The sequence below is a fragment of the Gigantopelta aegis genome, chromosome 4, assembly GCF_016097555.1.
Source record: "Gigantopelta aegis isolate Gae_Host chromosome 4, Gae_host_genome, whole genome shotgun sequence".
Classification (NCBI taxonomy): Eukaryota; Metazoa; Mollusca; class Gastropoda; order Neomphalida; family Peltospiridae; genus Gigantopelta; species Gigantopelta aegis.
In genome coordinates, this window is record NC_054702.1 from 88,100,774 (window position 1) to 88,119,632 (window position 18,859).

The 18,859-nt window shown below is 34.4% G+C and overlaps 1 protein-coding gene across 1 annotated transcript; it reads left to right on the forward strand.

Moving 5' to 3' along the window:
- Positions 1-5,390: 5,390 nt before the first annotated feature.
- LOC121372343 (acidic fibroblast growth factor intracellular-binding protein-like) lies at positions 5,391-18,650 on the forward strand. The gene is made up of 10 exons (XM_041498645.1): positions 5,391-5,714; positions 10,732-10,930; positions 12,028-12,154; positions 14,020-14,120; positions 14,369-14,502; positions 15,368-15,476; positions 15,950-16,019; positions 16,286-16,372; positions 17,008-17,108; positions 18,040-18,650. Exons 1-10 carry the CDS (start codon positions 5,633-5,635, stop codon positions 18,122-18,124), a joined length of 1,095 nt encoding a protein of 364 aa, XP_041354579.1. The 5' UTR covers positions 5,391-5,632; the 3' UTR covers positions 18,125-18,650.
- Positions 18,651-18,859: the final 209 nt, after the last annotated feature.

Here is an 18,859-nt window from a genome sequence, read left to right on the forward strand (position 1 = left end):
ATAATAAGCAGGGCTAGCTCTGGCACTCGCCTTATTTGCCAATAGCGAATTAAAAATAATAATTGGTGAATTTTATTTTAATTTTGTGAAATAATTCCATGTAATAATTGATATTTTGTTTGAAAATACGTGGGTTTTTGTAATTTTTGAAGTTTAATAGATAAGTTGGAAAAATTGTCAACTGACTGAGAGCTAGCCACTAATATTAAGTTATTAGTATTATCAAAATATGAATTAAAATTTAAAGTTGATATATTTCTACATGTAGACAAATGTTTCATGAAACAAAATTGTGATTAATACTAAATGTACAAAGGTCTAATATATTTTGGCCTATGAGTCATAAGGTACAATGTTAATTTTTGGGGTGTTTTTTTGTTTTTGTTTTTTACTGAGGCCAATTTGTGCATAAAGATAGTACTTACTGTCTCAGGCATCCAAATAAGCATAGTGCATGATAACCCATGTAAAGGTTACCATAAATTAGAGGCCTGGTATTCAGCATGCTATCTAGAATGCAATATAAATTGTAATGATACATTTCACTGTGCTAAGAAATAATTCCTACTTATTTTTTCACAGATATATATTTTGACAAATTCCCAAAATGCATTATGCTTCAAACTCTGTTTGGTTTGTTTTCTTGTGCATGGTTGAATTTGATTTGCACAGTCAACGTCTGATTTGTTGTCGTCGGCTTGTCGTTCATTTTCATTAACAATAAAGTTTAGACAAGTAAGTATCCAAATACAAAACTTTATAAACCCCTTAAACCACAAATTTTACGAAGTCGTTTTTGTTTATTTCTTAAACTTACCGATATCGGGTCCAGTTAACTTGTAATGGAGAAAGATGAATTAACATTCGGTGTGTGTCACACATGTCCGATCAACAAGGCCTGTTTACCTTTTCTTCCTTCTATTTCCTCTCTTTATTAGTAAATTTGGAACAAGTTATAATCATTGTATTATTTTCAATACTTGTAAAATATTCAAAATATAAAATGTTGAGAGAAGCCTTTAATATAAGCCAATTCCTATTGGCCAATCCCCAAAACGCTACTGTTTTTTAACGGCAATAAATAATGTTTAAATCAACAAGGCCAAATCAGTTAATTTGTATGATTTTCATGCCCCCCTGTTATTAGAATTTGTTTTTAATTGTTATACATGTATTTCATTTGCAAAAGGTATGCTACATTTTTGTGCCATGACTTTAGTGAATAATAGAGTCCTTTTAGAACAATTCTAAATAATTTAAAGTATATAAAACGGTAAATTGTTTTAATTAAGAATAAGTTCATCAGAAAATCAATATTTTACAAACTATTTACTGGTATGTCTGTATTGACATCAAGTGTTGTTAGTGATCATGGGGGAAAATGAGGTGAACTGACTGCTTTTGACAAACGTTAAAAAAATATTAATCAAAATGTTCATCCACTGTCAGGGTTTCTTCCAGATGGTAAAACGGGCATGGCGCCATACCCAAAATATTTTGCACTTTTTTATTTGTAAGTTAACCTTTTGACATAATTAATTACTGTTATCATTACTGTGTGATTTTCTTAACCCTAACCCCAAATGTAACCCATTTTCTTTCTGGAAGAGGCCCCTCATACCCCGTTGACTGTGTTTGCGTTCAATTCCATAGCACCATACCCCAAAATTTCTTTCTGGCAGAAACACTGAATGTGTATATTTCTGAAAAATATATCTTTTTATGTAGTGACTTTAATTTTTTTAAATAATGAACTGTGCATGCACAAATAAGGTGTTTTTTCAAATGCATGTGCCTGAAAGCAATTAGAAACTAAAATACTTTCCTGTATACTGGATGGTGTTACACTTTTGTTTAATAGAATGGATTAATTTTACGTCAACAGTGTTGATTTTTTTTGTTAACCAATTTAATATTTTTTATTTGATTTACCGTAACTAAAAATATATATTATTTCTGTAGATATTGTATTTGTGTTTCTGTCTTTAGCAAAATGCAAATTGGGACGTTCATGGTATATATATATATTTTATTATTTGTTAAAAAATTGCTCCATAAATAAATATGCTGTCATGTCAGTGACTGAGATTGCACATTTCATGGCAAGAATTCCTCCGGTTTATAAAACATGTGTTTATAAAAATACAGTTTATGTTATTTTATGTTATGAATAATATTATTAGGGTTAGTGTTATATATACAACACATTTTAAATAATTTTGTTCTTGCAAGAAAACCAACATAATATTCATATTTCGTCAGTGTTCTCGCTGCTCCATTTAAGCAGGGTGGCCCACCCCCCTATTGCATTTCACGTTCTGCCGCCCTCCTTTATTTTTCTACGCCCCTCTTTATTTTCCCGCACCCTACTATATTTTACAGCACCTATCTCCACTATTTCCAAATGAACGTTTTTATCCACACATAAAAAACAACAACGATCAGTCTGTACACTGGATATCAAAGGAAACAAGACACGTTGTGTGTACGAAAAAGCAACTGACGAAAAACTTTACGACAGTTACCGTAACATAATTTAAAAGTATTTTTAACAACCTCTATTGTGTTCCATATCTGTATCCATTTGTATGTTTAATACACACAATAAAAGTTATATTTTATTTGAGCAATGAAAACATTTAATTTTTTATGGATTCGGCACTCTTCGATTGAAACCTCCCCCCCCCCCCCCAACACTTATTTGGCTCCACATTTGTCACTTGATCAGAACGGCCATTCTGTCTTTTGTTTCCACTAACTATCATCTGATATTGTGTCGTCAATTGCAGATACAATGGGTTTAACTGATGATTTTTACTTTCTGTCATTCTGTTTATTCAGCAATTCTTTATAAAATATTATAAACTTTTCATTTTGGGGGGATATCACCGCTTATAAAAACAACGGAAGTGGTAGTGTTTATCATTAAAATCATTTATCTTGGGTGCCAAATAATATATACACCGCCTTTACAAAAACGATAATATTTTATCACAGCGATCGATTCATTCAATAAAGATGGAAATAATAAAAATGTATCCGACATTAGGGGATCACTTTACAAACATCTCTATTGTTTTTCATAATCTTGAAATCTTTATTAAAATAATAATATTAAATCTTTGATTGGTTCAGCAAAACCGGAACTACCTGTGAATGTCAGACTGACAACATCTTCGTTTAAATTAAGAGACGAGTCAGCTTGTATTTCATATAAACTTTTATTGTAGGCAAAATAAGGAGTATGTCTTTCCACAAAGTCGACCAACACACAACAATATGGTAACCAAGCTCTCCCCCCCCCCCCCCCCCCCATTGGTGTTCTAGGAGGAAATACACAGAAGACCAGATTTGGAATTATTTTGTTTTAGAATGTTCTGTTTATGCCTGCACAATATACCCCTATGGGAAGGAAGGAAATGTTTTATTTAACGACATACTCAAAACATTTTAATTATGGTTATATATGGCATCAGACATATGGTTAAGAACCACACAGATATATAGAGGTAACCCGCTGTCGCCACTTCATGGGCTACTCTTTCAATAAGCAGCAAGGGATCTTATATATGCACCATCCCACAGACAGGATAGTACATACCACGGCCTTTATTATACCAGTTGTGGAGCACTGGCTGGAACAAGAAATATCCCAATGGGGCCACCGACGGGGACTGATCCTAAACCGACTGCACACTTTACCACTAGGCTACGTCCCGCCCCCCTCCTTATGGGAGTTATAAATATTAAAATGGCAGTGTTGTTTGATCATCCACTGCGTGGCCGAGTGCTTGAAATGCTCGGGTACAATGCTTACAGTCTTGAAGGTTTGGAGTTCTAATCCAGGCCTTAGGCTTAGCACTAGCCTACATGATACATCATTTGTAGTGCTCATTCAACATTAGCCCTAGTACTCTGACTGTAAGAGCTAGACGGACATTTGGACATAAACACGCTCTCATTACAGTCAGAGACCAAGCTATGTATTTTTTTGGCAATTGCCGACAACCAATTTCCGCTCTAATACCACAACAATCCTATGTCTGACGTCAGATACATTTACATTGACCATTTTCGAGTTACTTGATTAAAAATTTTTTAGATATTAATCACTAATACACACACTACAGAAAAAAACCTGACAGCACCCACATTCAGCTAAGCTTCGGCAAACTCCGGACAGCAGAATTCTAAGTTCGCCGACCTATATCGTGACGCTGCGTCACATGATCGCTCACTCAGCTATTCCATCTTCCAGGGGCCGTCTCAAAATGACAAGTGCCCGACAATCACAAAAAAAAGTTTGTTTTGTGTAACGACACCACTAGAGCACATTGATTCAGTAATCATCGGCTATTGGATGTCAAATATTTGGTAATTTTATCAGTGTTAGAGAGGAAATCCGCTACATTTTATCATTAGTAGCAAGTGATCTAGCAAGCACATACCACGGCCTTTGATATACCAGTCGTGGTGCACTGGGTTAAGCGAGAAATAGCGCAATGGACCCACTAACGGGGATCGATCCAAGACCGACAACGCATCCATTGAGCGCTTTACCACTGGGCTGTGGACAATCACCAAAGCGACAGAGTGTGGTACACACACACGCACACACACACAGAAACAATATTACATTCATGTTTTCTCAAAGTCAAAAAGGTATTTCATCTACGAGTTGTATGCCTGCTTGGCATGTGTACCACTCTGGCATATCAAAGGCCGTGGTATGTGCTATCCTGTCTGTAGGATAGTGCATAGGCCTATAAAGATCACTTGCTACTAATGATAAAATGTAGTGGGTTTCTTCTCTAACACTATGATAAAATTACCAAATATTTGACATCCAATAGCCGATGATTAATGAATTAATGTGCTCAGAGTCAGAGTACTCGGACTAATTCAACATTAATAATGCTAATTCAATACCCAAAGGGAGAAAAGGGTGGAACTCTTTTCAAGTACAGCAACACCTTTACCATGAGACCCGTGTACATTGATCATAGAAATCATCCGAAGATTGAGACATATCCAAGCCAAATGAAGTGTCAAGTGATTCTTAGTGAAGTACCAAAAGTCTTTGGCAAAGTTGAAAGTAAAAACTAATAAAACACTAAACGTATGCCAAAATCGCTAATTTATATAATTACCCTGGCGATGACTTCAATACCAAAGAACAAAGATTCAATTTAATTCAATGCATAATTTGCCGATTTGTCATAAAATCGTCTATTTTCTAAAAATATGAAATCATCTTTCAGGTTTATGTTGACTAGCAGAACAACGCATGCGTTAAACCCGGAAGTGAATATAACTTCCTGGGACGCGTTGTTTAGAGAAGACTCAGCGCTGTTAAGAGTCAATTACGTTATAAGTGAAATAGCGAAATGGAAGCGTCAAGTAATAAAGTTTAAGAATTACTATAGTCGTTCGAATTTTGATTCCCCAGTAATAACAGCCGGCTTTTTTTTTCTTCTGCTAAACTGTGTTTTTGACAGCAACATAACACTTAGCAACGTTCAGCTTGTACAACGCGGTTTCCGAATATCATCGGATAGTAATGATATTTTCCGAAGATTTCCGACTGTTTCTATGATCATTCTTCGTAGCGCCAGTTTCCAGTTGTGTTGAGATGTCTGAAGTTGATGTTTTCGTTGGAAACCACACAATTATAGACACAGATCTGTACGAGTTATGGCTAAAGGGATGTTTAGGTTGACACTGACTTTTGTATTTTGATTGGCTTAAATATTAGTTCACGTCTTAATAGGCTCGTAAGAACCGTGCGTGAGGTGGGGAAGTGGGGCGGGGGGAGGGGAGGGGGTTTAGTCCAATACATCCTTTGACAAAATCAGTTGACGGCAGATGCATCAGACACGGAGGGGGCGGAGATGGTGGGGGCTACTCGAGGACGGAAATGTACTTCTGTTTGTTTGTCCTACTCAGAGTCAATATAAATAAGGATAAAAAGGGGACCAGACAACTCGGACCGGGGGACAACTCGGCCCAGACATCTCGGCCACGGGGCCGAGTTGTCCGAGACAACTCGGCCCTGTGGCTGAGTTATTTGATAGACGGGGAACGCTGTGACACATTATATGCCTGTTAAGTGTGATAGTTGGCCATGTCGTAGTGTCGAAGTATTGTACTATAGTAATAATGCATTATACTGATAGATACCGCTAATATGGTCACCATTAAGAATGACAATTGTGTAGGGCCTATGTCGTAGGCGCATATCGTAGTGTCGGATGGGTTTCTAGAAGTATTGTACTATAGAAATAACGCAAAAGACATCATTTGCTAAATTCCCACATTTATTACATTAAATACATATGCACATATGTACGCAAAAAAAACAACAGAACACACATGGGGGGGGGGGGTTTAGATGGGTTCGACCGAACCTCCCCTGAAATAGTTTTTTTATAATTTAATATATCTGACATTGATATCTGACATTATTATATTTACTCAACATAGAAATATATGCCCAATATCTCTGCAATCTATTTTGTACCCCCCCTTTTCAAAATCCTATGTACGCCCATGACACATATACATAAATAGTTATAATAAAGAAATAAAACACCAATCACCAAAAGAACATAGAAATAAAACATCCAACAAAAGATAAAAGTCAGTGTTGTTACAACGATAAATAACTTTTGCATGTTTTTTCTGGGATCATCTCCAATGTTTAGGTCACCGACTGTAGAACAAAAACAAATTATTCGAACAGCGGAAACTATCTTCAAAGATAAATGGATCAGCAATTTATCAATTTAACAAAAAACAAATTCTTTTATTTCTGTGAGAATACTTTAATTTAAAAAACAACACTTGTTCAACAATATTGTTCAACAATAGACAAGATTGTCCATGTGCCGAGTTGTCTCTTGACTCCGGGCCGAATTGTCTCGCGGTGGGCCGGGTTGTATCAGAACTCTGGGCCGAGCTGTCTCGACGTGGGCCGAGTTGTCTGGGCCGAGTTGTCCTCCGGGCCGAGTTGTCTGGCATTCGGATAAAAATGTGGCTTGTACTCCCCCACTAGATGATAATGGTGCTCCCCCTAGTTCACCATGGTAAACTTGGTAAACATCTATGGTCCGTTTTTTAACATTTTGACATCTATTGGATAGCACAGCAATAAACATCACAATAATAAATATTGTGTCGGAGACATTTATCTTTAATGAACTAGTGCTCCCACCACCTATAGACCACTAGAGAATACCCCCTTGACTAGATATTGTGCCTCCCCCACTCCAGCTAGAGCCCAAGTACTCTGCCGTTCGAGAGCTAGATGGATATTGGACGGTTATGATCTCTCAACCAGAAATGGCCAAAACACGGAATTGCTGCCTACCACCGGGTAGGCGAAGATTCCCGCTCTAACACAACAATGACCCTATGTTTGATGTTAAATACCATTACGTTGATCATTTTTGAGTTCGCTGATAGCACATATTAATCACTAATATACACACTACAGAAAGAAACCTGTCAGCACCTACATAACCAGAACATTATTGAAAGGGGTATCCCAAGTACTCTGACGGTAAGACATTTGGACAGTTGGTAGACCTTTTCCAAATGTTCGTCTCGCTCTCTTACTCGGGCTATGAAAGTGGAAGCTGTCAGGTTTCTATGTGTAGTTTTTGTATTAGTGGTTAATATGTAAAATATTTGTTACTGGCAAACTCAAAAATTATCAATGTAATGCTGTTCAGCATCAAACATAGGGTTATTGTTGTACGAGAGTGGGAATCTTTGACTACCCAGTGGTAGACAGCATTTCTGTGTTTTCAGTATAGAGGTATCTCTGGCTGAGAGAGAGATCATAACTGTCCAGATGCCCATCTAACTCTTGGATGGCAGATTACTTGGGCTATCCAGGGCCTGCTTAGTAAAAACTCTCCTTTGTTAGTGTTAATTGAAATATGTTTCAGAATCTTTACGATGGGTGGCAAGATTGATCGCCCCTGATGTATTAATATAAAAAAGAACAAAAATTCCTCCTATGCTGATTTGGGGTGGGAGATTTAGTTCAGCCAGTTGAGTGCTTGCCTGAGGTGCATGCATTGCAGGATTGAACCACCTCCGTTAATCCGTTCAATTGATTGGGGTTTTTCTCGTTCCAACCAGTGCACCACAACTGGTCAAAGGCCGTGGTATGTGCTTTCCTGTCTGTAGAAAAGTGCATATAAAAGATCCCTTGCTGCATTAGGAAAATGTAGTGGATTTCCTCTGTTGACTATGAGTCAGAATTACCAAATGTTTGTCATCCAATAGCCGGTGATTAATTAATCAATGTGCTCTAGTGGTGTTGTTCAACAAAACAAACTTCTTCTTCCTATGCTGATTTCAATTGATAAAGTTTTCAATTAATATGTTTAGTTTTAATAAATGATCGTGTTGAAGCTTATGTTATAGCAATATTATATTACCTTGTAGGGTGATGGAATAGTGGAAATTCTGGGGGACTATTAACTTTTTTCTGGTACTGATTTGGTGGATTAGTGAAATCATATTAATTTCTGCATCAGTGTTGGATCTTTTGTAGACTAAACAGCATTCATATGCCACATAATCAGACATCATTTACACCAAACTATTGACTATGAGTGTTAACTGGATATATACAGAATCTTACAGAGTTTCTGTCAGATATATTTCATTCTGTTTTTAGGATTAACATATACAATTCAATATTGCCTTACTTTTTCTTCTTTTTTTTTCTTCTTTTTTTAAAAAAAATTTATTTATTGTCCCAGAGCACGTCTGTAATGTCAGGGTTGGGGCCCTGAATTCATTACGTACAGAAACATAGTGGTACTCAGTGTGCACACACACACACACACACAATATATATATATATATATATATATAGCCAGATATCGTTACTACAACATTTACACCATCCGACCACAAATTGTCAAGAACAAACGTACATCAATGTTATTCTGTTCATTACACTGGAATTCACACCTTCCGACACCGACAGAGCAAATCGTGAACAAATGTGCATCTGACATCTGAAAACGCCTCTTTACAACGACATTACATACATGTAATCACAGATACCGTTGCACGTTGGCAGTACACACAGCCGTTTGACATTGCGAGCCGACAGTGTCACATGATGTCCGAGTGACTGATGTCGGCTAAATCTGTAGATGTGTATTGCTTTTAAAAATAAGCCTTTAGTCATTCAATTAAAGGATTAACTTCGAACAATCAAGTCTACTAGTTTTAGTACATTTTGTAAACAAAGTAGGTACCAATCGTAGATGTCTTTAACCAACGAATGACAGTGAATGCACCTTGATTAATAATAATAATGGTCTGACTCTGCTGAAGGATTTGCTTTTTCCCTTTCAGAGTGGGCGAAGTATTATAGCCTGCCATTTAAAATTTTGAAAGACCCAACACTGTTATGGTTCCAATACCAAATCCTATATAGAATTACAGCAACGAATACTTTCTTATATAAAATAAAATATATTGATTCAAATCTTTGCAATTTCTGTCACTGCCAGCCAGAAACATCGGGTCACTTGTTTCATGCTTGCCCCAAAGTCGTCGAACTCTGGAATCTTATAGAACAGTGGTTGCAACAAACAGGTCAACACTTCCAGTTTGACAAAACTATGATTTTATTTGGTGATATAAATAAGGAAAACAATTGCGTAAATTGGTTAATTATAAATCTAAAGTATTATATTTACAAAACAAAAATTACAGAACACCACACTCAATAAAACTTGCTTCAAACAATATATTGAAGATAAGCTATTGTTAGAAAAATATATGTATTACAAGAATTGTTTACATAAAGAATTTGACGAAAACTGGGAATGTTGGTTAAGATTTTTGGAAAATATTTAAACGGCCAGCCTTTGTTTTTATATAAAAAAATGACTATGATTGTTTGTTTTACAATGTTGCTGGTTTGGAAGAAATACTTATTTCAGCTTTCTTCCCTTTCTCTCCTTGTTCCATGGTATATTCTGTGTATAATTGCTATGTACGGTAATGATTCGGGGCCCCAACCATGACATTATCTATTGTTTTTCTGGGGCAATAAACATTTAAAAAAAAAAAAAAATAATAATAATAATAATAATAATAAAAAATAAATAAAATAATGGTCTGTGATTGATCCCTGTCGGTGGGCTATTTCTCATTTCAGCCAATGCACCATGACTTATATCAAATGCCTGTCTTTGGGATGGTGGATATAAAAGATCCCTTGACTCTAATAGAAACAAAAAATAGCGGCATTCCTCTCAGCCGATGATTAATAAATCAATATGCTCTAGTGCTGTTGTTAAACGAAACGCATTTTTATAATGGCAAATTCCATATAACGACAATTTTGATATAACGACAGTGACCTAGGGACGAACGTGGTCGTTGTAACGAAGTCTGACTGTATATATATATATATATATACACATACACATATATATATATATATATATATATGTATGTATGTATGTATGTATGTATGTATGTATGTATGTATGTATGTATACACATACATATATACATACATATATACATACATATATACATACATATATATATATATATATATATATATATATATATATATATATATATACACACACACACACACACACACACAGATGTTCTATTTTAACAAACACACAGGCACCTTTAGTTTAGGTGCCTTACTATATTTAATACTATTTTAATTTACAGTAAACGAAGCTGCCAGTATCTTGCAGAAACAGGGCATCCTCCACACTTTCAGTGCAACCATCGATGACCTGGTTAGTGACACTGTGGACAACTTTAGACTGTTTGTAAACCTTGAAAAGCTTCTGAAGAACCCAACAAAGGTCCAGGACCAACAAATCTATCAGATAGATCCAGACACCCAGAAAATGATCATTGAAAGGCAAGTCTTGATTCATAGAAGGAAATGGTTTATTTAACACATTTTATTTATGGTTATATGGTGTTGGAAATATGGTTACGGACCAGACAGATATTGAGGGAGGAACTCCATTGTCGCCACTTCATGGGCTACTCTTTTTGATTAGCAGCAAGGGATCTTTTATATGTCCATCCCATAGACAGGATAGCACATACCATGGCCTTTGATGTACCAGTTGATTGATAGAATGCATGGAAACAAATTTAAATCAAGTTGTCACACAAACTTATGTTGTTATAACGAGCAGAAAGTAATAGTAGCAATTGGCTGGCATTGTTTTCATCAGTTATAATCAGTTTGCACCAACCGATTATCTTTCGATTACACATTCAGTTAGAATTATATGTACATAAGAAGGATTTGAATTATAAGCATATTGTTTTGTTCACTCAGGGCTTCTAGATTATGGTAGCCCCACTCCCATGGCTGTTGCTATTCAATATTGGGCTATTAAATAACTCATATCTCCGTGCCCACTGGCTAGTGAAAAGAAAAGTTGTCATATTTTGTAAATATGAATATCCTGCCCCACCCCCAATGTAAGTGTTTTTAAGCTCTATCTCCCTCTTTAGGTAACATATCTGATTATACCTACTGGTAAAATTGTATTTACTTAAAGTACGGCTAGTGAATTTTTAATCATGGCTAGTAAATCTTTAAAATCACTGATCCCATGGCTAGTGGATTTTCTTTAAATTTTAGAAGCCCTGGTTCACCAGAATAGACTCAAGAACATGATAACTTTACCTTTAAATAACTGTTTAATATCTTTTTTGTTTATGTACACATGAACAAAAAAACTAACCCCAACATATTTACATCAGTCCCGTTGTCTAAACTTGCGGAACAATTACGGTTAATATTTTCCCACACATCGATTATGGATTTTTATAAATGATCATCATATCGATAGAGCCAAACTGATCAATTTTTAAATTATTATTAGTACATGACTAGCAAAAAATGTCAAATTTAAAAATTATAATGAATGTAAATCTTTTTAAGCAAATATAATTTGTGGGATAATTACTTTGTGCAATATTGATGATTTATTACAGGTATTATCAGTTTGATGCCCCTGTAATTAGGGAAATGCTAGGCAAGAAGCTAACATCCAGACATAGGAAGGATCTTGATGATGTCAGTGACAAAACTGGAATTCCATTAAGAAGTTGTAGAAGACAGGTAAACAAAAATGCTTTAATAAGGGACTAGTTTTCTTGGTGCATAAAAACTAGTACCATTGCAAAGTTACTCCTAAATTATCTTTTTAATGTAATGTCCTACATGAAAGTATATATATAAAACTATAGCTTCTAATAGCAAAAATATCATTGTGTTGTTACCAAGTTTCTTCTCTCTCTGTAGACCCAATTGTCACAAAGACATGTTAAGCACATAACTCAGAGCTCATGCAAGTAAATGAAGTGAGTCAAAATTTCGCTTTGACCAGCTTAACTTTGCCATGCCAGTCAGCATAAAGCGAAATTAGTGTCACCTTTTAAAAGTAGTGACCACTTGCATTGTACACGATGACGGATGAATTGTGAAGAACTTGAGGAACAGCTATTCATAGGTGATGCTTAAGTGTCTGAGAGTCCGAAGCGACACTGGCAGTCACAAAATCATGCGACAGGCTCACAGATAGGCGGTCTAGCTCAGACGACACCCGTGTTTGGCACTAAAAGGAGGCCTTCATGTGCTACTGACTGTTGAAGCGTATAACTCTAATTCTATTGTCAGGGGTGTGTGCTGGAAATTGTACAAGGGTGGGAATCTAGACTATGGCGAGCAAATCTTTTAGGGAGTTTGGGTCATGCTGCACCTGAAAATACATTGGAAAATGAAAATGTTTGTTTGGAGCACAGACCAACAAATAAATATCTGGAGAATGATTAATTAGTTTCATGCAGACTTTTTTGTAATTAATAAATTCAATATTCAAACAAAGATGTCGAAATTATAAAATAATACAGGCAAACCTGTCATAGCAGCCACCTGTAATTGGCGATCTCCTGCTGTAAGTGACCACTTTTCCCTACCAAAATATTTTTAATGTAAATGCATTCATAATAAGCGGCCACCTGTCTAACGCACCCAGCAGCAACCTAAACTGGATCACAACTCATTTATATGCCCATTTTAAGCAACCACTGTAAATTCTATAAATGTTTTATTTTAAACAACAGCGACATGGTGCAGCAAATAAGCAATTTTTACACCTTTACAGATACTAGTACCCATTCAGTCTGGCATCTCCACTGTGTATCAATTAAGAAATTGTGATTGGAACGCATTTAATTGCTTCTGAGTAATCTAAGCTTGGCATCGGAAGATTAATCTACTACTCTGCATGGGCTAGTAATTAAAACAGTTAAATTAGTGTTTTACAGTTACAGTATTTCTGGGTGGAAAAAAAAAAAATTACAGACTGTAAAAGTTTCCACTTGTCTTAAGCAGTCGGTTTTAACGTCTCTTATGTGGCCGTTTAAGACAGGTTTGATTGTATTGGGTTAATATAACTACCGGTACTTTTTTGCATATTTTATTTTTTAAGATTAAAAATCAAGTCTCCCTCCTGTTAAAAATCTTCGCCTTCTCTAAAGTTTGAGAGAGAAGTGACTTCGCTCTATGATTTTGACCTCGTGTGAGGCCTGACATAACTGTCACTGATTTGGGTGTCATTAAATAAAGATTTCTTTCCTGTAAGATATATATGCATCTATTTTTAATTTACAATCAAGTCAACAAAATGTCATGTTAAGTATTGTTCAAGTTTATGTGTAATTATATTTGATTTTGCATCCATGTATGAAAACATGATTGTATAATTACCACAATTCATGTAATAGATGAATTTCTTGATTTAATTTCCATTAGAAACTTTAATGACTGCTTAAAATTTCTCTGATTTGTTTATTATGTGTCTTTGCTTATAATATCATTGATTGCCTTCAAGTGGTAAGTGTTTGAAATGCAGACCTTATTACCAATGAACGTCAAGGTCATTAAATAAATTTGAGTTAGTTGTTTGGCATTTTTCTTTGTAGTTTGACAACATTAAGCGAGTTTTCAAGACTGTTGAGGAGCTTAAAGGTTCTTTGGTGGAGAATATTCGAACACATTATTTGTTGTCAGAGGAACTGGCCAGGTGTGTAAATCAAATTTCTCAGACAGTATGGTTTGGGTTAGATTTGTTTTGAAGTCTGGAAGTCTGATCTTCATTATGTGTTTTGGTCAGGAGAATTCTCTGAATATGTTCAATGTTAAGGATCTTTTTTATTCAATTGTAATTTTTGTGCTTGAAATGTGTTATGTCATTGTTTTTTCTTGGTTTTTATTAGTTAACTGTAATTTTAAGAATACCTATTCTCAGGTCATATTTGTCCAACATTTCAGGGATTATGCTGCTATTGTTTTCATCACCAACAACAGATTTGAGACCCGGAAGAAAAAACTCAGTTACTTGAGTTTCAAAGACTTTGCCTTCTGTGCTAACCTCATGATTACCAACTGGTCTTACAGTTCTGTAGGTAAATAAATTAAGTACTGCACTTTGGTAGATAGAGTAATTGATTAAGGATGGATATATAAGGCAATTTAATTTAAAAGATGCCATTGTTTAAGAATTTGGTTTGTTTCCATCTTATGCTTTTTCAGTGGGTTGTACATGGATGGAAGAGAATTAATAATCTGACTATATATACCCATTGTTATTAATTGATTGAGGTATTTACAGTGCAAGGATTATAAGCAGGGCCATCAGTGACTGGTTTTCATTTGACAGTATTTATCTTATTAGTCCCCTGCCGCTCCAACTGGGGGGGACTATAGGTTTCGTCTCTGTGCGTCTGTCTGTCCCACACAGTTTTCCGATATTTTTTTCACAATGCCTTTATATTGAGCTGATAGTTTATATAACTTTATCATGAGCTGTTACAGATCAAATTTAACTTTGGTGATTTTTGACAGAGTTATGGCCCTTGAATTTAGGAGATACAAATATTTATTTTCCAGACTTTTTTTTTCTTGCACTGCCTAAAGATACTGATTTACTGATCAAGTTTACCTTTGATGGCAATTTACCCATTTTCACAGTTATTTTCCTTGAATTTAAGAGATATGGAAATTGTTTGAGCCCGGTAGGGGACATGTCTTTCTTTAGCAGTACTATCAGAATGCTTGATTTTTTTTGCTTTAAAAAAAAAAAGTCACAAGATTTGGACATTTATTTGATACCATTTACATCTGAATCTGTTAATAATTTGTGACACAAGCAATCGTTTTATGTTTTTTCTCTCCTTTCTTTAGAGTCGTATTGTCCTCATCACATGTCTATGCAGATATATAATATTAAAAACTATATAATTGTTTTGAGGAATTCTTTCATTTGGACAGAATGCAAATCACACGAAGATATGGATGTGGATTTAGATCGTGACTTCCTTTTACAGTTGAGAGAATTAAAGGTGCTAATGGACAAGGAATATCTGGATGAACATAAAAGGTCTCTTTAACACTTTTAGTAGGGCAGGGACTAATGTATGTGGTTACAGTGGGCTTTCTCGCTCACTGCCTAGACAAAATCTCACAATAACCATATGATAGAAAGCAAACAGCTATAGTTTTCAAATGTTGGTAAACAAATATTCCTTTTTCTTCAATTCAGGCATTTTAATTAACTGTCCATTTTATACAAGCTGTTCATAAATATAGGATATTAAAAAGTAAAATTGTTATTACGTATCATAATCAGTTATTTTAAAGTGGATTGCGAATATATGGGAATGACAACATTGTTGTACCATCTTTATTGCTTTTCCTAAATAGATTTAATATGTTTGCCTGTAAGTTATAATGATTGCAGGTTAATAATATCCTGCACTTATTTAATTTATAAACTTTTCCATTTTAAACATAATGTGTTTAATGCAGATTAACTGCAGGTATCAAAATATAACTTGTATTTTTGTCTTTCAGCATTGTTTTGAAGATGTTGAACACTAAAATAGTTGATAAGACATTTCATGATCTGGATACCAGTTTTAAAGTAAGGTTTTAATGTTTGTTTATATATTTTACACTGATGTAGAAGACAAATGTTAGTGAAATTATGAATATTGCTTTATCATTACTGGATTTTAATTTAAACTAATATGAAACTTAATTTCTTTTGTAATGTTTTAATTCTTTTTAAACAAAAATCATGAACATCTAACAGATACATTTATGCAGTATATTTCTGTGATATTAGATAATTGTTATTTAAATGTGTATTCTGTAATGTTGTTGATGTAAATCATTTTAATCTTACAGAACTTCTCGAAGACAATATTAAATATTGCAAATGGATTGAATCACAGCAAAGAGTCAAGGGATATATTTTTGGATCTTTATGAAAAGGTACATTCCTTATGTAGTTTTTAATTAAAAAATAATATATTTAATTTGTGTAACAGTTCATTCTGTGACATTGTGACAAATATAATATATACTTTTCTGTTTCTAAAAGAGATTTATAAGAAGACTATGCTTTAAAAATGAGAAGAGTTAATTTTATCATGCCATTGTTGAAAATGAATGTCTTTATATCTCTGTATAAAGTTGGACATAAATAACTGAATATTGCCATATTCTTGAGAAGTCCAAACATAAGAAAACCCTGTTTGAAACAACAGTGTTCTTACAATTAATTTTACCAGTTTAATCATGACATTTCAAGGCATCATAACAAGCTTTGTGCCCACTTAAAATATGCATTGAAAATGGATATATCATTAGTTACTTTAGGTAGTACAATATGAAATAGCATCTCGCTGAGTCTGAGTTCAAAATGAGGCCTAAAATGAACTCGAAAATGTAAAACTTAACCTAAAATTTACTTTAAAAATAACTACAAAAATAACTAATTATACAAAATGCCCCAATATTTTTTTTTCATGCATTGACTGTCAAATATAACAAAGGATGTGTGATTTATGTCCATACATGGTATATCTTAAATATAATTTATAGTATTTAATGTTTTCACATTTTAGTTAATTGAACCGTGTGTCCAGTATTCGTGGTCTAGACATGATCTCAATCTGATGTTACAAGCATATAAAGATGCTGTTCCTGAAATGGGATTTTTTAAAAAGTAAGTCAAATCGTTCACCACATGACTATTCTTGATAATCAGTTGGCAGTTTGTTGCTTGAAACTACATTTACATAATTTAAAATCTGAGAGTAGCATTTTTGTATACATTTATTGATTAATTTTCATCGATAGCTTACCAGCCCAAATGTTTTAACCCGTTTTATCTTCAGTTGCTAAAAAAAAGTTATTTGAATATATATATATATATATATATACTGTTATCAGGACTTACATAGAGTAAATACATCTTGAAATATGTACTGTTGGATAGTAACATTATAATATATGGAAATGATATGGTTATATATGATAAGTATATTTTAGGTTCAGATTCTGATTCATTTCTTATTTGTATCAGGACAAAAAACAAATATTTGGTGAACTGTTCAAAAAGAACCCTCTTTGTCTCACCTTTATGAAGTAAAAAGGCAAAATATAGGTATTACGTTTTTGACAATGGTGACAGTGTTAACTTTTGCAGTTAACTCAACTTTAAAGTTTTGTATTTACCTCCCAATATTTTACACACCATAGGATCTACATCATTGAAACTTGGTTTTAGTTGCACCTGTTCATGCTTATCTAAATACATTTAATTTAATAATCTAAATATATTTTTTCTCCAATTTTTTTAATTTTTTTTAACATGCACTGAGATGAACACCTATGGATGCAGCTGTCAGTGAACTCAATGCTGTTGTGTCATTAAACATTCATTCATTCAAATACAGATATGGTAGGCAAGACATTTAATTCTGCAGAGTTCTTGTTTGAATATTATAGTTGAATATTTTTCTTTTGGGAGGAGTAGGGGTGGTTTGATGGATAGTGTTTGTCAATAACTTTCGTATTTCATGAATAACATAAATTATTTCATAACTTTAATTTACCTCAAAATAGTAGAATAATTAAAGTTCTTCATTTTGCAGGGTTTCTCCTCAACTACAGCCAGTTTGGGATCGATATATGAATACGTTAATAAATTGTGTCTCTCGGATGTATCCAAATCAGTAATGTGATGGATCAACAATATCCTACATAAACACATTAATAACTTCAACCAGGATAGGAACGAATTATGAACACATTAATAAGTTGTGTCTCTCAGATGTATCCAATCAGTGGCAGGAAGGATCAACAATAGCCTACATAAACACAATAACTACAGCTAGTATAGTACTGATATATGACCTCATTAATAAGTTGTGTCTCTCGGATGTACCCAAACCAATGACGAGATGGATCGACAATGGCTTACACGAACATGTTAAGAACTAAAGCCAGTTTGTGACTGGTATATGAACACGTTAATAAGTTGTGTGTCTCGGATGTACCCAAATCAGTGATGAGATGGATTAACAATATCCTGTAGAGATACATTAATACCTTGAACCAGAATGGGACCAATATATGAACACATCAATAAGGTCTCACTACACAGGATGTCATCTGCCATTGAAACCCATGTTATATTGCCCAACTTCAAATGAAGATTGCCAATAGAATGGGTTCTCATTGGCACTAACAACATACACCATTGCGAACATATATTATGCAAGCATTTATTTTCACTCCAAAATTGAGAACATTTCCATCTCAGTTTTTTGCTATATGACCACATCTGGCTGTAGTACCGGTCCGAACAGGTGGTTCATTAATCGATTCACTCCGGCTGTCTCTTGCGCTATACACCCATGTCTCAAAAGGTCATTGCACAATATTACAAAATAACATGGGCAAAATACAGCC

Bases quoted from the DNA above. Each gene is read 5' to 3' on its own strand.
- LOC121372343 (XM_041498645.1), top strand. From the start codon at position 5,633: ATGTCTGAAGTTGATGTTTTCGTTGGAAACCACACAATTATAGACACA. The intron at 12,155-14,019 runs GTAAACAAAAAT...TTTTCTTTGTAG, and splicing joins TAAGAAGTTGTAGAAGACAG to TTTGACAACATTAAGCGAGT. The intron at 14,503-15,367 runs GTAAATAAATTA...TCATTTGGACAG, and splicing joins CTGGTCTTACAGTTCTGTAG to AATGCAAATCACACGAAGAT.